This window comes from Aulonocara stuartgranti (genome assembly GCF_965226115.1).
Source record: "Aulonocara stuartgranti genome assembly, chromosome: 22".
Lineage (NCBI taxonomy): Eukaryota > Metazoa > Chordata > Actinopteri > Cichliformes > Cichlidae > Aulonocara > Aulonocara stuartgranti.
The window spans coordinates 31,743,355-31,755,329 of record NC_138957.1 but is presented as its reverse complement, the minus strand read 5'-3'; the positions used below and the strand labels follow the sequence as shown (position 1 = coordinate 31,755,329).

The 11,975-nt window shown below is 37.3% G+C and overlaps 1 protein-coding gene across 1 annotated transcript in view; it reads right to left on the bottom strand.

Annotated features, from left to right (window-relative positions):
• Nucleotides 1–2,029: 2,029 nt before the first annotated feature.
• The window catches only part of LOC309699229 (class I histocompatibility antigen, F10 alpha chain-like), a 52,646-nt gene continuing 42,700 nt past the window's right edge, over nucleotides 2,030–11,975 (bottom strand). Inside the window, exons 2-8 of the mRNA XM_082522176.1 lie at nucleotides 8,481–8,741; nucleotides 5,398–5,676; nucleotides 4,271–4,573; nucleotides 3,478–3,573; nucleotides 3,228–3,245; nucleotides 3,033–3,084; nucleotides 2,030–2,860 (exon numbers count right to left, since the gene is read on the bottom strand). Coding sequence (XP_082378302.1) covers nucleotides 3,065–3,084; nucleotides 3,228–3,245; nucleotides 3,478–3,573; nucleotides 4,271–4,573; nucleotides 5,398–5,676; nucleotides 8,481–8,741 — 977 coding nt within the window. The 3' untranslated portion in view covers nucleotides 2,030–2,860; nucleotides 3,033–3,064. The remainder of the gene's footprint in view (nucleotides 2,861–3,032; nucleotides 3,085–3,227; nucleotides 3,246–3,477; nucleotides 3,574–4,270; nucleotides 4,574–5,397; nucleotides 5,677–8,480; nucleotides 8,742–11,975) is intronic.

Here is an 11,975-nt window from a genome sequence, read left to right as displayed (position 1 = left end):
GACTATCATTAAGCTCTGCTGCAGGACTAGCTTTCTCCAGAATGTGCTTCTGGGTTTTGTTTGTCAAATGGCGCCATCTAGCAATGGGATTGTAGTACTGCTGAATATAAAAGTAAGCTTTGTCTTTAAGTGTTTTCTTACCATTTGATCAAATCCCTTTAGGCATATAGGAAAGTCAGCTTTTGCAGATGATACACTCATCAGGAAGTGAGGAAGAAGTGTGCAGATTGTTTAAAAGAAGCTGCAAGAAGCAGTGAAGTAGGTACAAATATGGGCTACTACATGAGGATTTCAGCTCTCCATAGAAAATAAAACAAAATCGTGTATTTAAAAAGGAAACATATAAGCAAAGATTGCTTCATCTATCTGCATGTCATTGGAATTTTTAGGAGTGCACTTTGATGTAAAGCTTACATGAACACAGCACATTAACAGGAATGAGAAGAAAATGTAAAAAGAGTTTAAATATAATACCTGGTGGAAACGCAATGGGAATCACAAAAGCTAATTTTAAAAAATGTATATGCATATATATCAGTGATAAGATGTAGTTTGGATTATGGAGCTGTAACATTGGGTTACTATCTGTTTGTATTGAGGCACAATCAGTTTCGCAGCCTTTGGTGAACCGAGCAGAGATCATAGACCTGGACTCTTCAGATTTAATGGTTCTGTTTCTGTGAGCAGTCACATCATCAGTAAACACTAGCGGTAGTTGCTGTGCTTTCAATCATGAGCTGTTTTTCTTTTCCAAGCTCTTCATTTCCCATCATTGTTATAACATTTGTTTCATTTTTTTAATGATTTATTTATTAATTCATTTTATTGTTTACATTTCTGTGTACGCCGTTTTAGATGTTTTCTGGGAAAGTCTTCCTGTTCTTGAGTGTAACCAGTGTTTTGTACCATGTTGTAAACTCTCTGTATTTACATTAAATAATGGTTCTCATGACTGTAGACCATGACAATGACATACATACTCATCCAGTGTTACTGGCTTGGTTAGATGTTTTAAATTATTTCTTGTAACCATGTAAATAATTCTGCCATCATTCACTTTAGTTGTCTTCTGTGGTCTTTCAGGCCTTTTGTTGTTGCCGAGCTGGTCAGTGCATTCATTCTTTTTAATAATCCATCCATCTTCTTCCACTTTATCCGGGGCCGGGTCGTGGGGGCAGCAGCCTAAGCAGAGAAGCCCAGACCTCGCTCTCCCCAGCCACCTCCTCTAGCTTATCCTGGGGCGTTCCAAGGCGTTCCCAGGTCAGCCGAGAGATATAATCTCTCCAGCAGTTCCTTTTTAATAATGCACCAGATTATTGATTTGGCCACTTGTGCGTTTTTGCTCTCTCTGAAATGTTTATTTGGGTTTTTCAGCCTAGTAAAGTCTCCATAACTTGCACCAACATCTTTTTGTGCTCACATTTAAAATTGGAGTTATATTATCCATGCTTAAATAAAAGCTAATCAAAATAACAGTAGTTTGACTTTTCAGTACACTGCAGACCAGCTCCCACCAGGAACAAACCTGACAACAATCTGCTGGCAAAGCTAAAGCTACATGATTGTGTGTGGAGCAGAAACAACTAAGAACAGCTTCGGCTAAACACACACCTCAGGGCATGGTCATGTAAAGTTAACACTTCTTTTGAGAAGACCTTTAAGCCAGTTGTTGGACAGTCACATCAGCAGGTGGAGTTTTCTAACTTCCAGGAGGATCAATGTTTCTTGGATTACAACCTGCGTTGTTGCAGCATCTGCTCTTCATGTGAAACATCCAGCACACAGAGCAGCTGTCTCAAGTAGATCCAGTGACATCTCCACCGAACTTCTAGTATGAACGACGGCATCCAAGAGTTTTGCTCTTTAAAATGTCTGAGTTCTTTCATGTGGGACTCATGGCAAATATTAAGTGAATGAAGTTTCATTTATTAAAATTGCACAAGTGGAATTGGATGCTTTTGACTGGAATTCCCTGAGACCCCGAAAACGTTATATTTTTTAAAGGACTAACCAAAGATGCAGAAAACAACGATGTGACAAAATCATTAGAAAAATTTAATGATTTTTTTAAAAGGGAAAAACTGTGAGATATGACAAAAAATTATACCACTGTGGTCTAGAAGAATCTCAGTCAGTAGGATTCAGTTTAAACATGTCCTCAGTTGCCTGATAAAATTATTAAATAATAATAATTAAATAAATAAATATAACATAGAATCCCTCCACTGTTTACTGTTCTACGAATGATTTTATATATAAAATCTGTACAAGTTCTGAATATCATACATTGTGCAAGGAGTTCATTAATAATCCCAGCTCTATGATGTCTGTAATCACAGAGCTTAACAAAATGTGTCAAATAAATTAATTTGAAGGAGAACGTTCTTGAAAAGAAACTCTTAACATTATAAAGTATATAAATTATAACAGATCCAAAACAAAATGACAAAAGAAGCATAAAAAGAAAAAGGAAACCAGCTTCTCATCATAGACAAATGTCCCAAAAATGTTTAAATAATTTGGGATCTACATCTGTGAATGTTGCAATTTCTGAGTGAAAAACACAAAATGACTGATTCTGTTCATCTGGACGAAGCGCTTTCAGTGGGAGAAACGTTTCGTCGCTCATTCAAGGGACTTGTAAACTTATAACCTTATAAACAGAACATTTGCATAATGACTGGAATTAGCACCACTGACTAGCAATGGGCCACGAGGTCATTTTTATGATTGCAATTAAAGTCATGACCTTTGATCTGTAGTCACGAGTACCATTCACAGAGAGTCGGGGCTGCAATCACAGCTGCACCCTTAGGTCCTTCCTCAGTTCAGAGATGGTTGTCTACTCTTTACTGCTCTCCTGTCAGAACAGAAATATTGAGTCTGTTTAATGCAGTCATTCATTTTTTACTTCATACTTTTTGGATTTGGAACATTTATTTTAGATTTATAGACATTTATATAATAATAAATAATATTTAAAAGTTTTTAGAGATGATATTAAATAGTGTAGTTTGGTGTGCTGTACTTACATTAGGATTTAATTACTTTTGAGTCTGAATCTTCAAGTCACAGTATCAGAAGCTTAAAAAGAAGAATTATATTTTTAGATGAATAACAACATTAGTTATTTCTGTCAAGCTGACGTCAGTGACTCTACAAGTCTTTTTATATTCAGTACACAAATAACATCCAAATATCTTTAAACACATTTTAAAAATACTTACAGTTTGCACGATTAAACCCTGAAAACAGACATAATCACAGTTATTTATTTAGAAATTAATCAGACAATAAGTATTTTACATAATTTAATTAGTAAGTGCTATCTAAATTATTAAATATTCCCAATTTATGATTTTTTTATATCATAGGAACAGGGCATGAAGTATATTAATTTATTAGAATAATAATATATTAGTAAATATTTCACATGAATATCATTCATAAAGCATAAAAATATATTTTGCTCATTACCATTTCCTCGTAACTTGAAATAGATTCCGATACAGACGGCCAGGAGAAGAACCGCAAGACCTCCGATAACACCACCAACATGAAATCCTGAAGGACCTGAAACCACAATATTTACAATATTTCTCTCACTGACCAGTGAGTAATCAGACTATGTTCATTACATTTACATGACATTAGTCCTTTGATTATTTTAAAAGTATTGCAGGACTTAAACAACCTGATATATTCTCAGTGTAGATCAGTGAATAATGAGTTTTAGGATGAGTTTAGTCAGAATAACTGAATCACAGTTACTGTTTGATTCTCAGCAGATACATCATAATGACTGACCCAGTGAAAACTGTGTTACAATACTGCATATATTTATGTTTTTACATGCTGTGAGAAAACAAGTTATAAATAAACATCATGGAAAGTTTAATCCTTTATGTAAAATATCAGCATCAGATCTAACCTGTGCACAGTTTAGGATGATTTTTGTGAACTTGATGAGAAACATACTGTGAAAATACTAAAATGTAAAAAATAAAAATAACATTTTCCCAAAATGCATAGTGAGAATTAAAAAATAAAGCTGTGTATATATTTTTGGATCTTGACCTTTTGTCCCATTAACTCTGAAATTATTTATTTAAATCAGATTGTAATTAAATGGCTGATTAGTTTTTGTGACCATTTACTGAACCACTGTGGTGATGACAGGTTACAGTGTACATGGAATAACAAAACAGGCCAGAAGAAAGATAAATATATTTTTAAAAGATTAATAATCTCCCTTTGAATTCAGTCTTACCTGTATTGGTCTTGATTTTTGTTTTGTCCAGTTTGGTGACGATCTCCTTGTTGACGCCACTGAACTGAAACACACATTCGTGCCTCTCCCAGTCTTCAGGTTTGACTGATGAAAGTTTCAGATCAACACTCATCTGGAAGGTCTCATCATTGTTGGGGAGGATCTCTCCTTTGTGCACACCCTCATGAAGCTCCTCTCCATCTTTCCTCCAGAACATCTCAGCTACGTTAGGAAAAAATCCCGTAGCGTGGCAGCTGATGGGAGAGGAGGGCGTCTTCTGGAGGAGAAACACTGAGGGAGGAACTAAAGAGTAAAGAGGTTTTTAGTTTGTTATGTCTTATTAACTGTACTTTTATATTACTGTTTCTGTTGTTATAGGGAAAAAGACAAGGAACACCCCAGATATGATGGATAGATAGGCTGCCAGAAGCCAAGTGTGTCCACAAAGTTCATACTAGAAAGTGTAATGTTCAGACAAGTTGTTTATTTAGGCTGATAAGAGCCTAAGAAGGGAAAAAAAGAAAGAGTACTAAGAATACAACGAGGACACCAAAAATTAGTAAGGAATAAAGAGTTCCCAGAAACAGTACAAGACGATAAACAATAAACACAACAGAAACTGGAACTAAACTCAGGGTAGAAAACATGAAGGAAACACACAAAGATGAAAACTTAAAAAAAAAGCCGACTAAGAATCAAACTGAAGACATTTAATAATAAACAGAATTTGAAAGACCTTCTGGGTCAAAGACCCAGGACCATGACAGTTTATCCAACATAAGCTGCTCTGCAACCCTGGAGCCGATCCTAGCTGTCAATGTGTAAGAGGTGGACAGCTCACCAGTGTATCACGAGAGTAATATAAATGCAGAGTAATAAGGAAGAGATGGAAACTGACAATAAAAGCATGAAATGAAACTAAGAATCTTAATAGAAAGGACTAAGATGACGTTAGTAGAAAAACAAAGAAAAAAAAGCCATGAATGTAAAAAAACAAAACAGTGGTAAATATGTGAATGAAGAGAGGTGATGAGAAACATTATAAAACTGTTTTTTTAAATTATTATGGACACCGACATTGAGTCATATGAATATTGTGTCCATTGCTCTAAATCTGGTGATTTTACCTGTTTTCATCAGAGATTTCCTCCCAGAGTTCACAAAGTTCTTCAGTTTGTCAACACACTCCTGTGTGAGGAAGTACTTCTTGTATAATATGCGAGTTTTGTCTCTGTCCCAGTTATGTTTGGTTATAACAGCCTGAGGTGCTGAAGCAATATATGTCTCTGTCTTCAGGTCAAATGCAACATAATCTTTTCCATCATAACCAAGTATCTCAAATCCAGTCACCTCTTCTGTGTCTTCGTTCCACTCACAGCCGTACATCCACTGCAAAATGTGAACACCTGAAAGATAAAGAACTGTAGTAAATGAGAGATATTCGATCTTTAGATGCTGTTCAGCAGACAGCAAACCTCAAACTGTTGTAAAGAAGGAGTCCTTTTTATTCAATGTTAAGAGAGCCTCAGTGTTTTTAATATAGACAAAAAAGCACTGAGCTACCCTATGTAGGGAATAATCAAAGACACACAACAAAACACATCCTTTTTATGAAGTCAGCACATCAAATCAGTGTTTCTGGAGCTGCTATTTAGTCCACAAGACACTCAAAACACCTCTGAGAGAGCATGCTCTTGGCAACTGGACACTCTAACATTTTCTTTAATTGTTTTGATGCATACTCAATCAGCCAGGTGATGAAATTATTTCAGTGTTTTCCGTGGAAGAAACATTTCTTCCAGATGAACAGAATTAACTTTTTAGGGCTTGCTTTAATTAACTGTGTATAAAGACTATTCACTGTGGTCTGGGTCAAAGGAACCCAGCAGCAAACCTTTTTCTTTCCCATCATTATCTTAGCTGCATTCCTACAGCCACCACAACCAATTTTAGGGTTTTGCCACCTGCTAAATCCCATTTCAACCCAGTCTCTACTCTTTTTCCTGCTTGGAGGCAAAGTCATCCTCTACAATGTAAGAACAGAAAATAGAGATATTTTTAAATTTTTCTTCTTTTTCTCTGCTCATTTTTTACTTGACTCATTCAAGCTAAGTGCATTTATTAGAATTAAAATTTAAACTAAAGTTTGTTTCTCATTTATTAATATTATTTTATTATTACATTAATATAACACAATGTTCAGGTAGCTTTGCACAAAAATAGAAATGTTCTCCAAAGACCTGCTTTTTTACTTTCTTACTTTAAGTACATTTCACAGTCTTTACGTTTTTACTTTTACTGGAGTATTTTTAACACTCGTATCTGTACTTCTACTTAAGTACTGAATGTCTGTACTTTTGCCACCTCTGCCACAGAGACCCTTAACTCTCATCACCTTTGTGTTAACATTATAATATCAAAATTTAGCTGAATTTTCAAATTCATGCTATACCAGTGAAAATTCACAACAAACCCATCAATCATAGAACATAGAACATGCCCTGAAAGCACACTTGGGTTACACAGGTGGACAATGATCTAAAAAATACCAGTAAGTCTACCACTGAATGGCTAAAACAAAACAAAAAAATAACTAAAGGAAGGTTTTAGAGTGGTCTAATCAAAGTTTGGACTTAAATCTGATTGAGATGCTTAAAGAGGTCATTCGTGCTTAAAACCCCTCCAATGTGACTGAGCAACAAACAAATGATTGATTCCAGTCGTTGCTGCCATTTAGGGATGGGAATCAAGAACACTGGTCCCAGTAATCCAATTTGGATTTGTTGGTCAGCTTGCCTATTGATCCTGCCAGTTGGTTTCATTTGCACTTGTGCTACAATCAGCTGATTTCAGTGTGTAGGAGGAAGAAAATGGCAGCCTGCAGAATGGATATGGACAATCTCTTTTTTTTTTTCTTTTTTTTTTTTGGCACAAAAGGACGTGTGCGATGGTAAAGTGCAAACTGCCTCCAGGACAGAAACAACTGCATTATGCTGCTAACACAATTTCAGCTCTTTGCAAGCATCTGCATGGACACCATGCTAATGCTAAGCTAGCCAGACAGCATGCTAACGCTAAGCTGTCCAAGATGTTAAAGCTGAATGCAGAACTCAGCCAGAGCCTGAACTTCAACAGTTAACAAACTGGTGAGCAGTCAGACTGCAGCCCCGTTTTCTACCTGTTCATCTTTAGCAGAATCACCATGATGATCACTTTGAAGTCGCTGTGTGCTGGTTTTCATCTTTACTTTGTGTTCATGCCCAAATTACTAAGACAAAGATCACATGTGTGTTGTCATTAGGATAGTGATTTGTGTTGGTGTGTGACTGTAACCTATAGGTTTATACTATTAACTGATTATTATATGACAGCATGTTTCTGAACATTTTACAGAGTAACACGAATGGAATGTAACAAGTAGTATAACAAATTACTTCTGTGAGTAATTAAATAATGTACTGCATTACTGTGTAATATGTGTAATACATTACTTTTTAAATAAGGACCACAACTCTGATCACAACAAATAGGTCAAATACCTCGAACATGCACAAACAGTTCACCACACAGCCTGCGATGAATTTGTATGACTAGAATATCTTTGAGAACCCAATGAGAATCAATAAGGAACTGAACTGATAAGTGATATCAATGATAAAATCAGAATCACTACATTCTCATCAAATCCCCTCCTTCCTGCCAAGGATTGCACAACCAGTTATCCAGTTTAGGAGACAATGACTTTTTCAGGGTCGTAGCTTTTTCCCCCCTTAATATATGAAATCATCATTAAAGCTGGAGTTGTATTTGCTCGGCTTATCTTTGTTTAATATTAAAATTTGCTTGATGATGTGAAACATGTAAGTGTGAAGAATATGCAAAAACAAAAAAATCAGGAAGTGTGGATTGTGTACACACACAAACACACACACATATGCACACACATCAGCACTACATAACATTATATCTTCCTGAGAATCAGCCTGTCCATTTATGTCCTCTCCAATGGACATTTGTTTTTGATCTATATTGTTTTACTTATTTGAGCTGCCCCACTAAGTCCTGATGCTCTTAATAGAGGACATCATGTGCTTTCCATTGATATCTCATGTGTTTAAGTGGCCTCATTTAGCTCCAAAAGGGAAAGGACATCACCAAAAAAGTTATTTTATCTCAGGAGGATCTTTAGGTTTCAGTGTTTTTTACTCACCGCTAGTCTGATTCAAACGCTCCATTAGCCAGACGACGTGTGCTTTGATCGCTTGCTCATTGCGTATGTTTCTCTGTCTCTCTCTTTCCCAATATTCAGGATCTACAGTTTTCTCAATCCACTCAGTCTTGGGTACCATCTTCTTCAAGCTGCTCTTATAATGCACAAACTCCTGACCATTTACAAATATGACTTCAGTTAACTCAGGAGATTCATTCCAACCAGTGGCTGCAGTCTCAATGTATGTCATAGTGTGTCGCTCTGAAACAAACAAACAAAAGCAAGTTGCCTTCAAGTTAAATTTGTACTTAAATATTTCTGACTAATAATTACCATTCAGCTGGTAAAAATGCAACAAGATGCATTCAAACACTCTGAGAAACATTTCAGACAACACATATTCTTTTGTTGTTAAAGTGGATATAAAACTGCACATATAAAGACTAATTTTCATCACGGAGTTCTTAAAAACTGACATAGATGTAACCGTCTGTGGAGCTGGATTTAAGCAATAAGCGCTTAAAGTTAAACTTTTTGGATCATGTTTAGCTGTACCTTTTTGCCAGCACAGAACGTGACATCACTGAGTTGGTTGGTCGGTTGCTGCTTACATTAGTTTATATTAGCTAACTAATGAACCAGTAATTCAGTGGGAAACAAGTGGAATAAAAAAATAAAATAAAACTGATAGAGATTATCATTAAAATTAAGTGAACACATCCAGAGGATAGCCACACTGTTAAGTTTTGTATTGTTGATTGTCATTTATGCTTAGAAATATTTAACCATATATGCTTAGAGGTGTATAATCAATTGTGTAGTGATAGGATGTGTGATCTTTAGCAGGCTGCAAAGGCTTGGTGTGTATTCCACACTGGAATGCACACCTACATCCTGGGAGCATGAGAAGAGGTCGTACCTTGTTTTATTGTTTTATGGCAGGATAAACGTGGCTGTATCTGTTTTAGGCTAAGTGCCTTTTGTTTAGATGAACTGTTGGACTTCCAGACTAGCAGGTTTAGGGAAGTCATTTATGGGGTCACACTCTGACCCCCCCCCACACACACACACACAGTATTCTTTGTTCACATGTATACCTATGTAAGATGTTATATGTTAATGACCCTATGCATATTCATGTAACCACAATAAAAGGAGTGCTATGGGGAACCTGGCTGAGAGTCTGACGGAGGTCAAGTGGTGGAACGACACTTGGCTCCAGGCAGGTCTCCCTCATGCATGAGTAACAAGAAGAACTTTGCCTACTTCGTGTCTTGCTTGCTGTGTAATTATATTGTCCTCAACGTTCCAGCGAATAGGTTCAAGCTACAAACCTATCACACACTAACACCAACAGGTGAATCTGAGAGATTTTGTAGGTCACTTTAGATCTCTAAGTCAGCTTTTGGTGGGACTCAACTGAGGTGTCAGTCAGTTGTCTCCTCATTGCTCTCTATTTAGCTACAGAGCAAGTGTCCCAAGACATCCACCAGTGGAGACTGTGGACCAGTATGAACCTTTACAAAAAAGGGTGTGAAGTTTAAAACACACATAAATCTGGGTTTGACTTTCATTTCCCCTCCATCTCTATTATCCTATGATCACTGGACTGATGTTCTACTGATAAGGCTCAAGGACAGTTGGCCATCCACAGTGACCGGTTGCAGGTGAAGGAAGGGAGACAGGACAAAGGAATGCTGTGGAAGAGATCCAGAGATTAATAATAACTGATAATAAATGTAGAGAGGTGTATAAATACATAGAGTGAAAAGAGATAAGTGAAGAAGAAACACTCTGTGCATCATAGGAAGCACCCAGCAGCTTAACCCTATTGCTGCATAACTAAAGTAGGATTAGGTATCTGTCTCCTGAATCCAAGTTGGGAGCTGTTTCCACACCAAGGCAGACAATTTTAGAACAACCTGTTTCAGCAACTTTGCCAAAAGTGTGGCATTGAGAAAAGTCACACCATCCCTCACCATCCATCCATTCGCTTCCGCTTATCCTTTTCAGGGTCGCGGGGGGCGCTGGAGCCTATCCCAGCTGTCATAGGGCGAGAGGCGGGGTACACCCTGGAGAGGTCGCCAGTCTGTCGCAGGGCTAACACACAAGGACAGACAACCATTCACACCTAGTGGCAATTTGGATTATCCAATTAACCTATCCCCACAAGCTGCATGTCTTTGGACGGTGGGAGGAAGCCGGAGTACCCGGAGAGAACCCACGCAAACACGGGGAGAACATGCAAACTCCACACAGAAAGAACCCGGCCTGATGGTGGAATTGAACTCAGGACCTTCTTGCTGTGCGGCAACAGTGCTAACCACCGTGCCACCGTCAGTGGCGTGTCTAGAAAATTTTTGTTGGGGGGGCCAGGTAGGGGCACAGATTTGGAGAAGGGTGGCAGATAATGTTTAAAAAAAAATTCTACCAACCGTTAACCATAATTCAATAATCCTATAAACCTAATAACCAAATGCACTTTTAACTCTTATTAGAATGAGATTTTAACCACTACGGTGCAAAGTTTTTAGATACTGCGTTGATAAAGTACAAGAGATGCAATCAGTGCTTTGTCAGTGTTTACTCAGCATTCAAGGACATCAATATTTGCATAGTATTTTTACTGACATATAGTGCACATATGTTTTGGGCAAAAACATTTTTGAATATTAAAATACGAACATTTGTAACAAACAATTGACAAATTAGCCAATGCCAATGCAAAACTTTATCTGCCTGTTAAAAAAAGAAGATAATCTTCTCACAAACTGGTGTTTGATTTTGAAACAGGAAAAAAGTGGAGAAACAACTGAAAAGACGAACATTTGAATAAAACCTGAAAGCAAGTAAATACTTTCTATGCTGCCTTATGGTAAACTTTGGTAATATTGATAAAGAACAACACTGGCTGATGATGAAATACAGTCAGCTGGCATGGTGACACTGCCAGTATAACCTGCAGGGCTGGACTGGGACAGAAAATCGGGCATTTTCACTACAGATTGGCCCACCAGGTAGTAAAGCCATAGAGACTTTGAATGAAAACAAACCCTGTTGTGACAGTGATGTACAGTCTTTTTGGTATATGTATGATTTCTATACATTTTACGTCAGATAAAAACTTTGGTTGTACGATTTAGATAATTATTTAATAAAAGCGAGATATTTTAAATGAGAATAAGAAAGAAAAGTATTTCTTTGTGCCCCCCTCTCCCTGTTAATGCCCTACCTGGCCCCCTGGCAAAACTTTCCTAGATCCGCCCCTGCACAGTTACCAGCAGTCTGCTACATAAAAAAGGATCCTGGTGTTATTTGTCTCTCAGAAACAGTTCATAACTTCAACTCATTCATGTCACCTAAAAGGTAAACCTGTTTCTCCATCACCTGTTCAGCTCTGATGATTCAGTAAGGACATCTCCTGGTTTCATCTTCATGTTTCCCTCTCACCACATATCCAAACCGACATCATGACCAGCAGCTTTACAGCTGTGG